Source organism: Hippocampus bargibanti, linkage group LG07, assembly GCF_051943395.1.
Source record: "Hippocampus bargibanti isolate YZ-2025 linkage group LG07, ASM5194339v1, whole genome shotgun sequence".
NCBI classification, from domain to species: Eukaryota; Metazoa; Chordata; class Actinopteri; order Syngnathiformes; family Syngnathidae; genus Hippocampus; species Hippocampus bargibanti.
The window spans coordinates 10,376,180-10,397,275 of record NC_142740.1 but is presented as its reverse complement, the minus strand read 5'-3'; the positions used below and the strand labels follow the sequence as shown (position 1 = coordinate 10,397,275).

The following is a 21,096-nucleotide window of genomic DNA, read 5'->3' as shown; positions in this document are numbered from 1 at the left end:
CTGCAGCTTGCTTCCGGGTTCGTTGGGCCGCTGGTTGCCTTGGTCCCGCTGCCTCTCCTGAAGGCAATGGTCCAGGCTGATGACGATGTCGATCATCTAGCTGAGGGTGGTGCCAGCGTCGCGGGTGGCCAACTCGTCTTTTAGAGCGACGCTCAATCCACGACAAAATACTCCCCTCAACGCTCGATCGTTGTAGCCACTGCCAGCAGCATGGATGCGGAAGACGATCGAGTATTCTGCGGCCGAACGGGAACCTTGGACGCAGTCGTGTAGGAGTCCCTCTGCCTCGACTTCTGTGACCGGGTGGTGGAAAGTCCGGATACGAAACACAAAGTACAGGTCGGGACTCCCGGACGGCCAGCACCCAGGTGAAGGCTACCTTAGCCTCATCGCTAACGTAGGCGGAGGGTTGTTGATCGAACACAAGCGAGCACTGCATCAGAAACTTAGCGCAGCGCCCGGGTTGGCCTGCATACCGTGAGGTAAATGTGGCTCCCACCTACTCATGGGAGGGGAGGAAGGGGCCGTAAGGCTGGCGAGGCGTGTCTCAACCTCCTGTAAGCGTTGAGCCAGCGTGGACACGGTTTGGCGGACCTCCGCGATCGCTTGAGCCAGCTGGCCCGCCTCATGGGCAAGGGCGGCTAAGAATTTGTGTCCACCGGTGAGTTAGGTAAACACCCCTTTGAAATAAGCCCGATGAGTAAAAAAATGACCAATATCGTACACTTCAGGTTGGAATGGACCAAAGGATTCGCATTTACGGAGAGAAAAGTTTCTGATTCTAATTTGCAAGAAAACAATACCATCGATGAAACAGTTGAATGTCAGTGGCACTTTGACAAGCCCCATTCTAACGTTAGCATCAATATACTTCTGTGAGAGACACCAGAAAGCAAGCGTGCCAGCTATTGAAGCCGATCATTTGGCTGGATTTGTATCAATCATGAAGAACGGAAAACCATTCATGTTAATGGTGAGTACTATCACAGTTATTTTAAATAATGCATTCTGACATTTTGTTGAATAGTGGCCACGCGTGCGTGCGTATTTGCGTGCGTGTGTGTGCGCGCGCACACGTGCGTGTGGCTCTCACTGAAAAACATTTCTAAATATTTTACTTTTATGTCTCTCTTCGTGAAAAAGGTTCCCGATCCCTGATTTAGAGTCTTAAATAAGCCTGCCATGCATGTTTTTGGAATGTGGGAGGAAACCAGAGAACACAGAGAAAACCAATGCAGGCCCAGGAGAACATGCAAACTCCACACAGGGATGACGGAGCGGGATTTGAACTCACAATCTGTTCACTGTGAATTGGACGAAGGCGGAAGTAGTCGCCGAAACATGTCAGCTATTTGAACACCTACACTGTCTGTAAGTAAAGAATCTGCTTAAAATTAGATATCAAGTGGACAGGATGAACTTAGTACAACGATGTTCACTGTGAAGTTGGGATGCAACTACCGAGCTACCTCTATTTATTTGTTTTTACAGAATTTACAAAGTACCTATATGTCCCTACCTTTCTACACTTGGAAAAAAGTACTTAAAGCACAACCGACGTCTCCGGACAAGTTGTGTCCATAATTTGTAAAATGGCTTCAAATGACTTCTACTGGGCGTATTTTAATAAGATTCCACCACATATAGCTATATTTTACATTTTAAGACTCGCTCTGAACATTCAGGAAGTCTTGTTTTTGAGTTGGTGACGAGTCCTCACGTGACGTCAGAAAAGGACCGCCTCCTGACCGTAAAAAAAGACGCATTGTAGCGTCTTTCCATCACGTCAATGTATTTTGCTGTACTGTTTTTTTTAATCCCTTTGTTACATCCAAAAGCCACCAGCAGAGGGAGTCAAGCTCCATGGATATCAGCCTGTGGAAACGGGCTGATTCATTCCTCACAGCTCTGTGGCCATTTTATTGCCTCTTTTTGGGTGAGACATTCCCCCCACCCGTTTGCCTCAAAATGACAAGGAATAAATTCTTTAATCGATTGCAAACATGTATGCTTTCCTCTTCAGAACTATTTGAATCATATTTATAACTGGATGTGTAACAAGAAAGCATATTATCCGAATTTGAAGCCATTGTTTTTATTCTCCAGCAATGCAAGACGTCTTGGCGTGACGTCACGAACTGGGGCAGGGACTTTCTGAAAATGCCCAATTCGCAGCTCATTTTTTTGCAGATTTTGGACACGTTAAATCATTTTTATTGGTGTTTTGCATTTGAATAAAAATATCATACTGCGTGTTTTGTGTATTTTAGATGCTATAAAACATTTTTCTGATGTCAGTTAAAAAACAAAAAAGTGACGTCGGTTGCCCTTTAAATTCCAGGTGCAGGTGGTTAATAAGTGGTAAACTGATGTTACATTCTGCTCCTTTCCCGGGAAATGTGAAAAGGATATACCTTACTTGACCACATTTTGATCATGCACAATTGATGTGGAGGTTTCAATTAAGTACAGATAAAAAGGGCCCAAATGATTTTTTCCGAGCCATATATGCCACAAGAAAAAGACCACTTGTACATTATTTGGTACCTGTACATATATTAAATATGGGCGGCCCGGTAGTCGAGTAGTTAGCACGCCGGCTTCACAGTGCAGAGGTCGCCTGTTCGCTCCAGCTCCAGTCTCCCTGTGTGGAGTTTGTTCTCCCCGGGCCTGCATGCGTTTTCTCTGGGTTCTCCGGTTTCCTCCCACACTCCAAAAACATGCATGGCAGGCAGATTGACCACTCCAAATTGTCTCTAGGTGTGAGTGTCAGAGTGACTGTTGTACGTCTTTGTGTGCCCTGCGACTGGCTGGCAACCAATTCAGGGTGTCCCCCGCCTCGTGCCCGAAGAATGCTGAGATATGCTCCAGCACTCCCGCGACCCTAATGAGGAATAAGCGGGACGGAAAATGGATGGATTTGCAAAGTATTGTGGGTTGGATTGACACTGTCAAAGTTTCATCCGAATGTTCAGAATTGTCACTGTAGTGTACAGCGTATTTAACTGTTGTAAACTCATATATAATAATAATAATAATAATAATAATAATAATAATAATAATAATAATAATAATAATAATAATAATATCAAGGTCACTTTAGAGTCACAGGATAGGTTTTTCTGTGGGTGAGCAGTGGCAGCGCATGAGCCAGCATTCATTCAATTCCCCCCTTCTTGAAATTAATGAAATATGTTGGTTTACCATATTTCATTCATGTAGAATTACTGTGCAGGACTTTGTAGACGAATTTTTGAGCATATTACTCCCAAACATTCGGCAATGACTACTAATCAAACAAGTCCTGAAGCCATATCAGTTTATCCAACATTCCTTGAACCGCAGACACAGAGAACAATGTCAGGAAACATGGAAGTGGGTTCAAATGTTACATGATGTCGCGCGATTGAAACAACACGAGTAGCTTTAAAGTCAAAACGTCAGGGCGTGGATTCGAATTACCCCAAAAATCATTCGCCATACATCTATGGTTACAAATATACAACACACAGTTAAATGATGCCTCATCGTTCGTTGGCATTCTAACCTGACAGATCCAAGATGCAAAACAACCACAGGCAAACGATCTTCATACTGTTTGGATTCTTCGCAGACAACAGATGGCTGTTTGTCAATAGTCCACCAGAAGTGACTGTTAGTAGACTTGGAGGTGTTGTCAGTCGTGATCGTCAAAAGCAGGGGCCATGCGTCGAGGCAAACGATGCGCCTTTTACGCATACCTCGGTCGAAATGATCCGAAATCAAATAATATTTTGAAAAAAAAGTTGTGAAAAATCAAAAATAACGCCAGTCCTATCGAGATTGCAAGCAAAGCAGAGATTCAACTGGCAGTGTGACTCCGTTTTCACTGGGTGGGAAAGGAAGGAAAAGCGTCACAGACAGTGAACTGCCGCTGGCGCTCCACATCTCCTAATCCTGATTCGTGGATATATGAGTTTAAAGGTTGCGTCTAGCGCCTTTCATCATTTCATGATGTCAACAAATTTAATCAATTCCAATGCACATTTTAATATTTTATTTTCAGGTGAAAAATCAGATAAATATGACAGCACAACTCACAGTACCGCAAACTGCATGCAATACTTGCTTGAAATGTCATATGGATTCTCTACCCACCTTCAAATTCCCTCTCAAAACCCACCCATTTAAAATTGCATTTTTTTGTGTAGTTCCATATCTTGATTCTATTTGTAATTGTATTTGATTTATTATTGTATTTATGCTTGTCTGTGACTGTAAAGTGTCCTAGACAAGTTTGAAAGGCACTTGATATATATAGATAGATAGATAGATAGATAGATAGATAGATAGATAGATAGATAGATAGATAGATAGATCGATAGATAGATAAATAGATAGATAGATAGATAGATAGATAGATAGATAGATAGATAGATAGATAGATAGATAGATAGATAGATAGATAGATAGATAGATAGATAGATAGATAGATAGATAGATAGATAGATAGATAGATAGATAGATAGATAGATAGATAGATAGATAGATAGATAGATAGATAGATAGATAGATATATCTGGATAGCTCAGTTGATAAGGCATCAGTTTGGCATATGGGAGACGAGGATTCGAATCCCACTTGGGGCAGAGAAAAATGAGCACAAAAACATCATCCAGTGTGGGTCCTTGGGCAAGTCCCTTCACGCTAATGCCTACCTCATACAATGATGAGAGACAAATGTAATGTAATGATTTTTTCAAATTGTCCCTAGGTGTGAGTGTGAGAGTGACTGTTGTACGTCTTTGTGTGCCCTGCGATTGGCTGGCAACCAATTCAGGGTGTCCCCCGCCTCGTGCCCGAAGAATGTAAATGGAATGACATGCCGGCTCAGACGTCGCCCGGCCAAACAAGGTCTGCGTCAGGTGCTGGGGAACCAGAGCACCCTGATAAAAAATGGGCTACTGGAACAAAGCGGAGATGGACGAGATGTGATAACATGGCTCTGTTGGAATGCTACTACTCTAGCAACCCTAGTCAGAGGGGTTACATGCGGAGAATGGGGGCTGAATGGTTACTTCGAAACCCACAGTCACGGTTGACCACGAAACAACTAGTAGCTCAGTGTCCCAATATCCACAAACGGCAATTGCTATCACAACTTGAGATTGATGAGGTACAACACAAATTCCGAGGTGAAGGGCCCCAGGCTGCCACATCAGAGGAAGAGGTTCAACCAGAGATTGGGAGGCAAGCCCCAATGAATGATGAAATTGGGAAGCCAGCCCCAATGAATAAAATGCTGAGCGAGGCAGCAACTGACCTGACAGATAAGGTCATGGCAAGAATGAAAACTGGGCAACTAAGAAACCGATTACAACGGCTCTGTGAAGTACCACCTGAAAGTCTCATGGAAACTGTGAATGCAGCACTGAGAACGATCCCGACCGGAACGATCACGGAAACCAATGAGCTAATATACGCCTCAGCATCAGTGATCCTAGAGATGCTTGGCTACAAGAGCAACCATGAGAGCCACGATAACCATTACCCACCATGGAAAAGACGGTTGGAGGCTAAGATCAAGGCGGCTCGGAAAGATGTGAGTCAATTGACGGAGACCCAGAGAGGTGTGAATAAAAGGCCAATACCCAAGAGGTACATGCAGATAACCATACCTGAAGCACTCGAAACTGCCAAACAAAGGCTCCAGGCCTTGTCCAGTCGCCTAAAGAGGTACACGAAAGAGAATAAACAGGCTGTTCGCAACATAACCTGCGAAAGTGTACGCTCAGTGGCAGGGTTCTAACAGCAGAGCAGACCCTCCAAGGCTGGAAACTGAAAGATACTGGAAAGGCATATGGGAGAAGGAGGTCGCACATAACAGCAGTGTACAATGGCTGGTGACTCTGAAAGAGGAGCACAGCAACTCCCTGAAAAGAACCCAGTTAGCATCACAGCGGCAGATATACAAGAAAGAATCTCAAGTATGAAAAACTGGACGGAACTGGTCCACACCTCCTGGCTAAAGAAACCACGAGCGCCTAGCAGCACAAATTAACCAGTTGCTGAATGATGGGACTCACCCAGGATGGCTAACCGAAGGGCGAACAATCCTGATCATGAAGGATTCCTCAAAGGGTGCAGTTCCTTCCAACTATCAGCCAAGAGGTGCTAAACATCAGCTGCTGGTTGACAGAAGAGCCGCACAAGGCTGCAGGTCCCGACATACCAACCTGTGCACAGCCTGGATTGATTACAAGAAAGCATATGACTCGATGCCACACACATGGATCACTGAATGCTTGGAGTTGTATAAGGTCAACAGGACCCTGAGAGCCTTCGTTGCAAACTCGATGAGGATGTGGAAAACCACACTTGAAGCCAATGGCAAGCCACTAACGCAAGTGTCCATCAAATGTGGCATATACCAAGGTGATGCACTCTCCCCGCTGCTGTTCTGCATAGGACTGAACCCCCTCAGCCAGATAATCGCCAAGACAGGCTATGGATACCGCCTCAGAAATGGAGCTACGATCAGTTACCTCCTCTACATGGATGACATAAAGCTGTATGCTAAGAGCGAAAGGGACATAGACTCCCTGATCCACACAACCAGGATCTACTGCAGTGATATCGGAATGTCATTTGGGCTGGAGATATGTAGTCGGATGGTGACTAAGAGGGGCAAGGTAGTCCACACTGAAGGGATCTCACTCCCTGAAGGAACAATAGCAGACATTGAAAACAGCTACAAGTACCTAGGTATACCACAGGCCAATGGCAACCTCGAACTAGCAACAAGGAAAGCGGCTACGACCGAATACCTCCAGCGGGTGAGGCAAGTTCTCAGAAGCCAGCTCAATGGCAAGAACAAGACCCGGGCAATAAACAGCTATGCCCTGCCAGTGATCAGATACCCTGCAGGAATAATAAGGTGGCCAAAGGAAGAGATCCAGACCACGGATGTTAAGACCCGAAAACTCCTCACAATGTACGGAGGGTCCATCCCAAGTCCAGCACCCTGAGACTGTACACAAGCCGTAAGGAAGGAGGCCGGGGACTAGTGAGTGTGAGATCCACTGTCCAGGATGAAACATCCAAGCTCCATGAATACATCAAAGAGAAGGCTCCAACGGATGATGTACTCAGAGAATGTCTCAGACAATGGGGAACAGAGGATGAGGTGCTGGATGAGGGACAATCATGGGAGGAAAAGCCCCTACACGGGATGTACCACCGAACCATAGCAGAAGTGGCTGATCTCAAGAAGTCCTATCAGTGGCCAGAGAGGGCTGGCCTAAAGGACAGCACAGAGGCACTCAACCGGGCCTGCCCAAGAGCAGGCCCTGAACACCAGAGCCATCGAGGCAGGGATATACCACACCAGACAAGACCCAAGGTGTAGGTTGTGCAAAGAGGCACCTGAGACAATCCAACACATAACTGCAGGGTGTAATATGCTGGCAGGCAAAGCCTACATGGAGCGCCATAACCAGGTGACTGGCATACTCTACCGAAACATCTGTGCGGAGTATGAACTGGAAACCCCAAGGTCAAAATGGGAAACACCTCCCAAGGTGGTGGAGAATGACCGGGCAAAGATCCTGTGGGACTTCCAGATACAGACTGACAAGATGATAATGGCCAACCAACCAGATATCGTGGTCATAGAGAAAGGGCAAAGGATAGCCGTTGTCGTGGATGTAGCGGTCCCGAGTGATGGAAACATCAGAAAGAAGGAACATGAGAAAATCGAGAAATACCAAGGGCTCAGAGAGGAGCTGGAGAGAGCCTGGAAGGTAAAGGTGACAGTCGTGCCTGTGGTGGTCGGAGCACTCGGGGCTGTGACCCCCAAACTCGACGAGTGGTTGCAACAGATCCCGGGAACAACATTGGACATCTCGGTCCAGAAGAGCACAGTGCTGGGAACAGCACGGATACTGCGCAGAACCCTCAAGCTTCCTGGCCTCTGGTAGAGGACCTGCGCTGAAATGGGGGACAGACACCACCCATGGTGGGTGAGACAAGGATTTTTTTAATATGTATATGAAATAGTAATAGTATAGAAGTAGAAATAGTATAATAATAATGTGTCCAGTCATTGAACTATGACACTATGCTTGCGTGGAATATTAAAGGTCTTGGATGTTGTTGTTCTATTGCACAAATTCCCCAAGAGAATTGCCCTGAACATAATTTAATTCTTTGAAAATAATCTGTGTTTTTCAATTGGCTGACGTTGCATCTTATAACTGCCGCATCTTTTTCATCACGGACCACTGCAAAAGAGAGAACCACATCATGGACTGGGAGAAGGCCAGAGTCATCCGCACCGAAGACAAAAAACATCAGCGCTGGATCAGGGAGGCCATTGAAATCCGAAAGCGAGGACCAAGGACCATCAACAGGGATGAGGGAGCTTACATGCTCTCTACTACCTGGAGCAGCATCCTGGAGGGACGAGCGGACAGCGGGGGGCGTGGCTTGCCTGTCAGTTCTGACAGGTAGGTCACGCCCTCATAGCAACACCAGCTGAAAATGGCGCGTCACAGCAACATCCGTGACACTCTGACGAAGGCGGTAGTAGTCGCCGAAACATGTCAGGTATTTGAACACCGACAATACACTGTCTGTAAGTAAGGAATCTGCTTAACATTAGTTATCAAGTAGACAGGATGAATTTAGTACAACGATTCCATAAGGACTGTTGGTAACTTAACCTCTGGTGCTGTTCGGTCATGTGCTTCCGCCGAAGATCACTCCGCCAGCCGTGGTGGGTGTGTATTATGAAAATAGTGCTTATTATAAGGTTTAATTTTCATAAATTTGATGTTTGTAAAACAAAAAGTTTGTAAGTTGAAGTGTTTGTAAGTTGAGGTCTCACTGTATACTGAAAACAAGCCTTAGGACATGGTGCAGCTGGCATCACGTTTTGTCAAATGCAACACTTTTGTTCTTTCACTTAGATGAGGCTGTTCCAGTCCCTGCAGCTTTACAGTCGATCGTCCCCCTGCCCAAACTCTCAGGAAATAATGAACAATATGATTGTTGTGTCTATTGTTATTTTGTCTGTGATTATTTAAAAGGCTAACTTTGAAATACCAACTCACACGCCTTTTCTCATTTAGTGCAAAACGTGTGAGACTGATTTGGTGTTTTCTTTACGTTTCCTTTCAGGTTCAGACAATCAACTATGAGTTGACTCTACTCATTGTTTGAGGCTTCCTGTTTTCAATTTCAGAAGTTCACTTAGGTTTGTTTCTTCAGCCTCGATGAAATACTTAGGGGTACGGTAGAGCCTGCAACAATGTGTAAAATAATCCACTTGCAGGATGATGGCGGTTGGATTGCATCACATTGTATGAGTTTGTGCAACTTGATTAATTAAGTGTTAAAACTCAACTCAACTGTATTTATAGAGTACTTTCAAACTGACAAGTTGCATACATGACAACTATCTGTCCATCGACAACTATCATATACATGCAGTAAAGCAGTCACAAAGATAGTGGAAAGCGCCTGGGAGTAAAATTAAGATGAAGTCTGAATCATGCTGAGTCAAATGCCCAATAGTACAAGTAAGTTCTGAGGCGGGTTTTAAAGATGGGCAGTGAGGGGGCTTGCCGATTGTTCAGTGGTTCGTCATTCCAGAGAGAATCACTGAAAGGTACACACAAACACGTTTATGCACACATTTACATCTACACAATAATATTGGCAAATTACTTATTAAATAATCAAATATTTCCCTCAAATTGAGTTGCATTGAACATTTCAGAGGACACTACTTTGTGACAATTTTACTCAGAATATTTTTCTCTCTTTAAATTTGACTCTGTTTCGACCAGGAACAAATGACTTTTTTGAGAGTAAGTTTCCTCAATTGTAGTAAAATGTACTCAATGAATTTGGAATCTTTTTTTCTTTTATTAGCAGGGTTCCTTGTTTGAGTCTGGTCACACATTGGATCGCGGTACCCCGTTTTGACTTTTGGAACATTACAACAGAAACATTGTTGTAAAATGCAGTACTTACTTGATATACACTAAATTTCATAGAGTCGTTACTTCATATTTGTTTTTGTTCTTTTAACGATTTCAATTTGGCAGGACATTACCACTGTTTTTGGTGTGTGGAAACATTATAAAACACATTTATTTTCACATTCCAGGGACTTTAAATGTAATCAAGCCCTCCACATATTAATTCACAGGTCTCAAACTCCCATCCTGGAGGGTTTCCAAGCCTCCTTGTAGCAACACAAGTGATTCAATTGCACAGGTTCGATGTCAGGATTCTGTAGATCTTCTATCAGATAATCTGCAGATAATCTGATCATTCGAATCAGGTGTGTTGCACCAGCGGGTCTGAGAAAGGGTGTTAGAAAACATGCAGGACAGCAGGCTTACAGGACTTATGTTTTAGACCCCTGTAATTAAATGTTGATGTTCCACCCATGCATGAAGCTGGAATAAGCCAACTGTCTGGTACACAAATATGTACTCTTTGTATTTCACTCTTACTCGAGTTTATTTTGGTGTGCTCCCATAATATATATATATATATATATATATATATATATATATATATATATATATATATATATATATATATATATATATATATATATATATATATATATCTCATCTCATTTTCCGTACCGCTTATTCCTCATTAGGGTCACGGGGGTTGCTGGAGCCTATCTCAGCTGTCTTCGGGCACGAGGCGGGGGACACCCTGAATTGGTTGCTAGCCAATCGCAGGGCACACAAAGACATACAATAGTCACTCTCACACTCACACCTAGGGACAATTTGGAGTGGTCAATCTGCCTGCCATGCATGTTTTTGGAGTGTGGGAGGAAACCGAAGGACCCGGAGAAAACCCACGCGGGTCCGGGGAGAACATGCAAACTCCACACAGGGAGGCCGGACCGGGACGCGAACCGGCGACCTCTGCACTGTGCAGCCGGTGTGCTAACCACTCGACTACCGGGCCGCCCATATATATATATATATATATATATATATATATATTGGTTGCTTAGAACCGAACAGTGGCTAGGCTACCTGAGAAGGAAATCAAGAGGGGTGAGGCTAGAAACACATGCAAAAGAACTCTGTCTTTATGATGATTTAAGCATTGGAAGAGAGACAATTCTTGCCTTTGTTGCTTGTGAATTCCCCCTGAAACCCTTTATTAAAACTCTCGTTTATAAAACCTCTCATGACATTACACATTACTATATATATCTCATCTCATCTCATCTCATTTTCCGTACCGCTTACTCCTCATTAGGGTCGCGGGGGTTGCTGGAGCCTATCTCAGCTGTCTTCGGGCACGAGGCGGGGGACATCCTGAATTGGTTGCCAGCCAATCGCAGTACTATATATATATATATATATATATACATACATACATACATACAGATAGATAGATAGATAGATAGATAGATAGATAGATAGATAGATAGATAGATAGATAGATAGATAGATAGATAGATAGATAGATAGATAGATAGATAGATAGATAGACAGACAGACAGACAGACAGACAGACAGACAGATAGATAGATAGATAGATAGATAGATAGATAGATAGATAGATAGATAGATAGATAGATAGATAGATAGATAGATAGATAGATAGATAGATAGATAGATAGATAGATAGAGTGGAACCTCGGTTTTCGAACGACTCACAGTTCAAACAAATCGGAGTCCGAACAAAATATTTGAGAAATTCTTGCTCCGTACTTCGAACAACAATCGGATTTCGAACGCTGGTACGACGCGTGAGTGCGTACGCGAGGGTGGGATGCTGAGCGGCGTACGGGTGTATCGCTCTCTTCGTGACCAACTGTTGTCGCTTGCGGACGTGCTGCGTTTTGCTCTCGCGTTTAATATAGGTGTACGAAGAGTTTTAGGCCCTAATCATGCCTCCAAAGAAAGTAAGTGCTGCTACAAGTGAAAAAAGTAAAGTAGTGCGTACAACTATTGCATTTAAGAAAGAAATAATAGCAATTATGAAGGAGGTGTGCGAGTGTCTGATCTGGCTCGGGCAGGGGTGCTCACACTTTTTTCAGCAAGGGAGCTACTTTTGAAATGACCAAGTCAAAATGATCTTCTCATTATATTTATTGAGAAATATAGTGAATATTATTGCAATTTATGTTGATGTATATCCGCATATGTTGCACAACACAACATAATTATGTCAATTGTTTGCCATTACCTGAGTTCACTCTGATAACTAGCAGACGAGACAACCGCACTTGAAAATGTCATCGTGAAAAAAAGTCATCCTCTCATTCCGTATGAAAGTGATACGTTTTTTCTTCTTATTTGGTCCAGCTCTTTCACTTTTTATACTCTATTTTACGTTTAAGAGGAAAAACCGAGCGAAAAATTAGGATGTAACTAACGACATTCTTTTTCACTTTGCAACGAAGGGGGGTTGTTTGAGCTCGCAGTGAGTCTCTCAATGAGATGTCATTTGATTGGTTCTGCGGTGTATCAATCAAATAAAGAGGTGGCTGATTGGCTGACGTCGAGTTTTTTTTTAAGAACTCCATTTGATTTGTTAAGCGTCTGTTCCTGACAATGTCAGATCACCTTGTCTTGCGATCTACCAATAGTACCATGGAGATTGATTGGTCGATCACGATCGACGTATTGAGCACCCCTGGTAGGGAATACAGCATGGCGAAATCTACGATCAGTACGATATTAAAGAATAAGGAGGCTGTGAAATCTAGTGATGTGGCTATGGGAGTGAGAGCAAGTGTCATTTGATAGATATTTTCAGAGAAACGAATATAATGGAGCCGAGTTATCCGTAGCAAAGAGATTTGAACGTTTGAGCACCCCTCAGACAGAAGAGCTCCCCGAAGTTTTTATGAAAGGGGACTCTCCTTCCAAACAATAAATTTCCTTCCTCCATCCACCTGCGCCTTCTGCTGACCGCCACAAAGGTAAAAAATCCTATTCATAATTCTTTTCTTTCCGAACGTACAAGTAGCCTGAGTTACATTTATGTTTATGTTATTTGTGTCTTTGCCATTTTGCTTAACATTTTCTGAGATAAACATTGCTTTTTATATGTTGGTCAGAATTTTAATGTGCAATTTCATGCAAAAAATAATGTATAAAATACTGTACTAAAAATGTAAACATTCAGGGTGTTTGAACGGATTAAAACGATTTACATTATTATTACATTATTACATTATTAAAAATGGTTTCGTGTTCGAACAAATCGCTTTTTTAACAGGGTTCTGGAACGTAATATGGTCGAGAACCGAGGTATCACTGTATATATATATATATATATATATATATATATATATATATATATATATATATATATATATATATATATATATATAAATCTTGAATATATACTGTACATGTTTGGAAAAGCTGCAAAGTGCAAATATGTAGTGTAATTTATCGATTAAATGCCCAAAAAGTATTTTCTAAGCCAAGTGATCACAGTTAAAATGTTCAGAAGAGCATAAGATGTAATGTGATATTCTTGCATGCTGGTGGAGGGAGGGTATAGGAAGACAAAAGGGAAGAAAGAAATAGCTTTGTCAGCACAGATGCTTCAACCTCTGGTTTCATGACTACCATGAGACTCAGTTTCCACTTGTGAAACATGAATTTTGGGCGATTAAGATACAGTGTGAGTCAGTACAGCAGATTTTTACAACAAACTACAATGCACTCAAAGCAACTATGTTGTTGTTTGTTCAGAACCATTGCAAAGCAGATGTATGTTCATACCCTAGTTATGTCCATATGTATGAAGCATTTATATTTAAATATGCCAAAAATTGAAGAGTTTCAATTGCTCGAAGGGTGTGCAGTTTCTTTTTGTAGCAGACAACGAGTAATTTATTTTTGCTGTATACTTTCTGTGTGACACTATATGGTAAACACGAGACAATTGATCAGCGTTTCAGCCTTTTCCATCCAGTCATCCGTTCTCTGAAGCACTTACCCTCACAAAGGCTGCAGGCAAGCTGGTGCCTCTCAGTTGTCACTGTGCAAGAGGCTCGGTCAACCCTATATTGGTAACTAGCCAAATGCAAGGACATTTCAGTCCTTCCCTAGATGTTTACATCTGAATTTGATAGACAACTAAGAGGATAGAACCTTTTGTTTGAACCGCACCATCATTCATATACAGTGAGACCTCAACTTACAAACACCTTATCTTACAAACTTTTCGTCTTACAAACCTCAAATTTATGAAAATTAAACCTTATAATAAGCACGATTTTCATAATACACACCCACCACAGCTGGCGGAGTGATCTTCGGTGGAAGCACATGACCGAACAGCACCACAGGTTAAGTTACCAACAGTCGATATGGAAGGTGACTCTCCTTCCATAAGCCATCAACGACCATCAAAAAGGTAAATAAAACTTTCTTTTACAGCACAGTTTATTTCTTTAATTACAGTCCTCATGTAATGCGCCTCTCTTTCCAAACAGCAATTCCCTTTGACCTCCAATGCCATTCCATCAAGCCATAAATGACCATCACAAATGTAAATAAAGTGACTTCATGATACAATGCAGTGTATTTCTTTCATTACAATACAATAGCACATTTTTTTATACATAGAATGAGGTATGTTGTGTGTAGTTTTTAGGCTTATTTAGTTGAAAAGTATATTTTATGGAAACCCGGGAACGGATTATTCCCATTTTAATGGTTTCCTATGGGGAATTGTTTTTGAGATGCACACTTTTCGCCTTACACACTCTGTCTGGGAACCAATTAAGTTCGTAAGTTGAGGTCTCACTGTAGTTTTTTTTTTTTGTTTAAGTGCAACTAGGGTCAGCGAGAGTAGAGAGAGACAGACAAAGAGAGAGCGCGATAAATAGATAAATAGAGAAATATCTATTATACATACACATATATATATATATAAATCCGCGTCTCACCCACCATGGGTGGTGTCTGTCCCCCATTTTTTAGCTCGGGTCCTCTACCAGAGGCCAGGAAGCTTGAGGGTTCTGCGCAGTATCCGTGCTGTTCCCAGCACTGCGCTTTTCTGGACCGAGATATTCGATGTTGTTCCCGGGATCTGTTGCAACCACTCGTCGAGTGTGGGGGTCACTGCCCCGAGTGCTCCGACCACCACAGGCACGACTGTCACCTTTACCTTCCAGGCTCTCTCCAGCTCCTCTCTGAGCCCTTGGTATTTCTCCATTTTCTCATGTTCCTTCTTTCTGATGTTTCCATCACTCGGGACCGCTACATCCACGACAACGGCTTTCTTTTCCCCTTTATCTATGACCACGATATCTGATTGGTTGGCCATTACCATCTTGTCAGTCTGTATGTGGAAGTCCCACAGGATCTTTGCTCGGTCATTCTCTACTACCTTGGGAGGTGTTTCCCATTTTGACCTTGGGGTTTCCAGGCCATACCCCGCAAAGATGTTTCGGTAGACTATGCCAGCCACCTGGTTATGGTGCTCCATGTAGGCTTTCCCTGCCAGCATCTTACACCCTGCAGTTATGTGTTGGATTGTCTCAGGTGCCTCTTTGCACAACCTACACCTTGGGTCTTGTCTGGTGTGGTATATCCCTGCCTCTATGGCTCTGGTTTTCAGGGCCTGCTCTTGGGCAGCCAGGATGAGTGCCTCTGTGCTGTCCTTTAGGCCAGCCCTCGCTAGCCACTGATAGGACTTATTGAGATCAGCCACTTCTGCTATGGTTCGGTGGTACATCCCGTGTAGGGGCTTTTCCTCCCATGATTGTCCCTCTTCCATCACCTCATCCTCTGTTCCCCATTGTCTAAGACATTCTCTGAGTACATCATCCGTTGGAGCCTTCTCTTTGATGTATTCATGGAGCTTGGATGTTTCATCCTGGACAGTGGCTCTCACACTCACTAGTCCCCGGCCTCCTTCCTTACGGCTTGTGTACAGTCTCAGGGTGCTGGACTTGGGATGGAACCCTCCGTGCATGGTGAGAAGTTTTCGGGTCTTAACATCCGTGGTCTGAATCTCTTCCTTTGGCCACCTTATTATTCCTGCAGGGTATCTGATTACTGGCAAGGCATAGCTGTTTATTGCCCGGGTCTTGTTCTTGCCATTGAGCTGGCTTCTGAGGACTTGCCTCACCCGCTGGAGGTATTCGGTCGTAGCCGCTTTCCTTGTTGCTTGTTCGAGGTTGCCATTGGCCTGTGGTATACCGAGGTACTTGTAGCTGTTTTCAATGTCTGCTATTGTTCCTTCAGGGAGTGAGACCCTTTCAGTGTGGACTAACTTGCCCCTCTTAGTCACGATCCGACTACATTTCTCCAGCCCGAATGACATTCCGATGTCACTGCTGTAGATCCTGGTTGTGTGGATCAGGGAGTCAATGTCCCTTTCGCTCTTCGCATACAGCTTTATGTCATCCATGTAGAGGAGGTGACTGATCGTAGCTCCATTTCTGAGGCGGTATCCATAGCCTGTCTTGGTGATTATCTGGCTGAGGGGGTTCAGTCCTATGCAGAACAGCAGTGGGGAGAGTGCATCACCTTGATATATGCCACATTTGATGGACACTTGCGTTAGTGGCTTGCCATTGGCTTCAAGTGTGGTTTTCCACATCCTCATCGAGTTTGCAACGAAGGCTCTCAGGCTCCTGTTGACCTTATACAACTCCAAGCATTCAGTGATCCATGTGTGTGGCATCGAGTCATATGCTCATATGCAGAATTTTTTTCCGGTAGAACACGCTGCACTAGTATCATCATCAGAACATTGCAAAGAGGCACTATACAGTTCCATTTGGGCTACTGTTCGAAGAGTTAATGGCTTGAGGGAAGAAGCTGTTTAAATGTCTGCTGGATTTGTTGCGCATGGATCGGTAGCACCTGCCTGAGGGGAGTAGGTGGAAAAGGTGGTGGGCAGGGTGCGCAGGATCCAGTAGAATTTTCCACGCCCTAGTTTGGATTCTTGCAGTGTGCAAGTCCTCGAGAGTGGGTAGGGCGGTGCCAATGATTTTTTCCGCTGTCCTACATGTCGGTTGAAGTCGGATTTTGTCCATTTTTGTGGCAGCCCCAAACCAAACGGTGGAATGATGGAAGAACACAGGATGGATTCGATGACAGCCGTGTAGAAATGTTGCAGCACCTCCTGTTGCAGGCCATGCTTCTTTAGCAGCCTCAGGAAGTACATTCTCAGTTGGTGTCATGATCTGGTTGGCAACCAACGGGGGGCGCTGTCAGCCCCGCCTGCACCTGCACAGGTGCTGGTCGTCCCGATCAGATTGGTGACCAACGGGTAGCAACGTCAGCCCTGCCGACAGCCTCGCAGGTGCTGGTCGTTATAATCACTGACACTTAAAAGGACACCCGGCACGACCATCCGGTGTCGGTTCATTGTTTGCTGCTTGTTTGCTGCTTGTTTGCTGCATGCATTGTGTATGTGTTTGTTTAACCTTGGCTGACTTTTACTTTTGGTCTTCTTTTGCTACTTCGTATTTTTTCCATTCAGATGATTTTGATGTTTTACATTTTGTTCCTGCTGACTTTATTTTAATACAATTTGTCAAACAACCTCCTGCTCACTTCTGCCTGCTTTTTGGGATCCGCACCCGCCATCACCACCTCACAAAAACGTGACAGTTGGGCCTTTCTCAGGATAGAGTTGTGTTGACCTCCCACTTCATGTCCTTGGCGACTGTGATTCCCAGGAACTTGAAGGTCTCAACGGTTGACACGAGGCAGTTGGATAGTGTGAGGGGCAGCTGTGGTGATGGATGTTTCCTCAAGTCCACGATTACCTCTACTGTCTTGAGCGTGTTCAGCTCTAGGTTCTGACGGCTGCACCACAGCTCCAGCTGCTCCACTTCTTGTCGGTACGCAGACTCGTCGCCGTCTTTGATGAGACCTATGACGTCTAGGCCTGTGTCGTCTGCGAACTTTATGAATTTGACAGCTGCGTGCGTTGAGGTGCAGTCGTTCGTGTAGAGAGATAAGAGCAATGGAGAGAGGACGCATCACTGCGAGGCTCCAGTGCTCGTTGTTTGTGTTGAGGATGATATTTTTCCCAGTCTGACCTGTTGTGTCCGTCCGATCCACTGGCAGATCGTAGGGGACACACCAAGCTGGAGAGGTTTGGGGAAGTTTCCCATTTGTGCTGCGTGTGTATTTTCGTATTTAAAGGACAGTCAATTCGCCGGGTCCATCCGCGAAGTTACTGTTAGCTTGCCTGCATACTGCTCATTAGCTTGCACGCTTGCTTTCTGCTGTCTCTTGCAGAAGTATATTGATGCTAAAGTAGCATGGGGCTTGTCAAAGTGCCACTGACATTGGACTGTTTCATCGATGGTATTGTTTCATATCATATTAGAATCACAGGAGAACTTGTTTTCTTCACAAAGGTGAATCCTTCGGTCCATTCAACCTGAAATATACAATATTTGTCACCTTTTTTTTTTATGTCGGGTTTATTCAAAAGGGGGCGTTTACCTGTTTCAGCATCAACGGCAACTAGGTCAGTATCATCCAATTAAAATCGCGCATTCAGCCAACCGCTAGGTTAGTATCATTCAATCAAAATTGCACTTTCAGCCAACTGCAGCCATTCAGCCAACTGCAGCCCTAACAGCGAAAAATGAGCAGCGAAAAGCAAGAATACATATTTAGTTTCATCTGCGAGCCAGATGCAATCATAAAAAGAACTATATATGGCTTGCGAGCCATCGGTTCCCGGCCCCTGCTTTAACCAATAAGATTTTGAGTTGGAGATGCAAAGGCCTACCCAGTGGCGCTGGTAAACGGCTAATGGCTATCCAATCATAATTTGTGAAAACTGCTCTCATCACTAGCCACTAGTAACAAGAGCATACCGACCCTAGCTAGCACACTTCATCTGTAGTGAGCTGCATAAACAAATATATTCTTGTGTTCATTTAATAGAGGTTTTGTCAACCCACAATGGCTGAAGGAGGAGAAATAATGGATTTGGTTGCAGGTTTAAGTGCCTTGGAGGGAGACTGACAACCAAGGCACAAGGTCCCTGTGAAAGTTTGGATTAAAATATCCACTTCCCTTCATTGTATGGTGTACTGGCATGGCTCCACACGCACTGATCCTGAAGGGCCTGAAGCACCTCAAGGCAAGGTTGTCACTCACAACAGTCTGAATGGATCGCCTGATGTTTTTTGGTCTCCGCCTATGCATTTATTAATGCATTCAAACATGTACTCTAATCAGATTTCCCCAAAAGACAAACAGCCACTGATCCTTTACAAGTCCCTTGTTTTGAAAGCATTTTTCACATCAAAAGTTAAGACTCAGACACAATATTGGAGGAACATTTCCCTTTAAATAAATCAGCAGCCTGGTTTAGGTTTTGAACATAAAAAGCGGGAGGGGAGAAAATATCTTAAAAGTCTGAATTTTATACCAAGATTTGTGTCAGATAAATATATTAAGTCCACATACATCTAGACCAGGAGTGGGCAAACTTTTTGACTCGCGGGCCGCAATGGGTTCTAAAATTTGACAGATGGGCTGGGCCAGGAGCATTTGGAGGGAGTGTTTGGGCCGGAAATACTAAACCTAAAGAACTAAAGGACAACCGACGCCTCCGAATAAGTTATGTCCATAATTTATAAAATCACTTCAAATGACTTCGACTGGGCATATTTTACAAAGATTCCACAGCATATAGCTATAGTTTACGTTTAAAGACTCGCACTGAATATTCATGAAGTCTTGTTTTCGAGTTGATGACGATCCTCATGTGACGTCACGTTTGGACCGCCCCTGACCGAGAAAGCGACACACAATGCATTGCGGTACTTTGTTTGGTCTGAAAACTTAGAATTAAAACAAAATTAGAAGGAAAACACATAATGGGATGGAGAATCGTTGTGTGTTGCACCAAGACTACTATTTGATACGAGTTGACACAAATTCCCAGCAGACAAATCAGCCCATTTCTAACGGAACTTGGGCGCCATCTTCTGCATTTTCTGGGTGCTACATTGCTGTCATTGACGGCTCGAATTGACATGGGAGGACTCCTTGAATCAATTGCAAACATTTATGCTTTCCTCTTCAGAACTATTTGAATCATATTCATAACTGGATGAGTAACAAGAAAACATCTTCTCCGAATCTGAAGCCATTGTTTTGATTCTCGAGCAAGGCAAGACATCTTGGCGTGACGTCACAAACAAGGGGGTGTGACCTTCTGAAACTGGCCATTTCATTTTGAAGTCATTTTTATTGGTGTTTTTCATTTGACTAAAAATATCAGCCTGCGTGTTTTGGGTATTTTAGATGCTATAAAACGTTTTTCTGATGTCAGACAGGAAAAAAAAAAACGGTGCCGGTTGTCCTTTAAACGTAGTGTGTACAAACCTCATAGCACAGTAAGAACACTACAACCCAATTTATTAACTGTCTTTGAAATGTGAAACATATCCCTGATTAATTAATAAATTTGTCTCAAGGAATATGCAAGATATGGCATTTACAGACTATTTCGCAGATACTGGGAGGAGGAAACGGAAATAGATTAAAATAACATATGCACTGTGATTTATCAAGATTGCGTCTGTTTTTAATACGTTTCAATCGAAGGTGCAAAGTTAAGAAATCAACACTTATTGAAAAATTGAATCACTTTAAACATTCAAGACATATTCCACAACGAAATATTCAAGCTCAATAATACCTTAAACTCCGCTAAATCATGGATGGATTGTCCTGACCGCGCGCTCTACAAACTCGCCACGGACGCCCTCGCCTTCACGCGCAAACAGTACACGTGTCGTGTACCGTCGCCAAGCACACAGACATAGGCTACCTGCAGTTGAAATTTGCATACTCAGCACGGCAGCCAATCAGAAGTCTGCTTCTTTCTTCCGGACATTCGCAAGCGTTATAAGGTTGTGCATTTGCATATCATTTTCCAAAATAGATGCACAGAACCTCAGCCCAGTAGAAAGATTCAAAAGAAGCTAACATCATGTGTGACGCTAAAAAACGTAAATTTATATCAAACCGTGACTGTAAAGTGTACGTGAGAGTTATAAAAGGGGCTTAGTGGCTTGTAACACCAATGCAAACATTGCATTGTGCACCA

At 43.5% G+C, this 21,096-nt stretch overlaps 1 protein-coding gene across 3 annotated transcripts in view; it reads right to left on the bottom strand.

The window, feature by feature from the left end:
- The window catches only part of tie1 (tyrosine kinase with immunoglobulin-like and EGF-like domains 1), a 42,674-nt gene extending 38,818 nt beyond the window's left edge, over positions 1-3,856 (bottom strand). For 2 of the 3 annotated variants that reach the window (XM_089000814.1, XM_089000816.1), the window contains exon 1: positions 3,548-3,856. In XM_089000814.1, the coding sequence (XP_088856940.1) occupies positions 3,548-3,593 (46 nt within the window). In that variant the 5' untranslated portion in view covers positions 3,594-3,856. Of the gene's footprint in view, positions 1-2,547; positions 2,885-3,547 lie in introns of all 3 variants that reach the window. The other variant, XM_089000815.1, reaches the window with a different exon arrangement.
- Between the last annotated feature and the right edge of the window lie 17,240 nt (positions 3,857-21,096).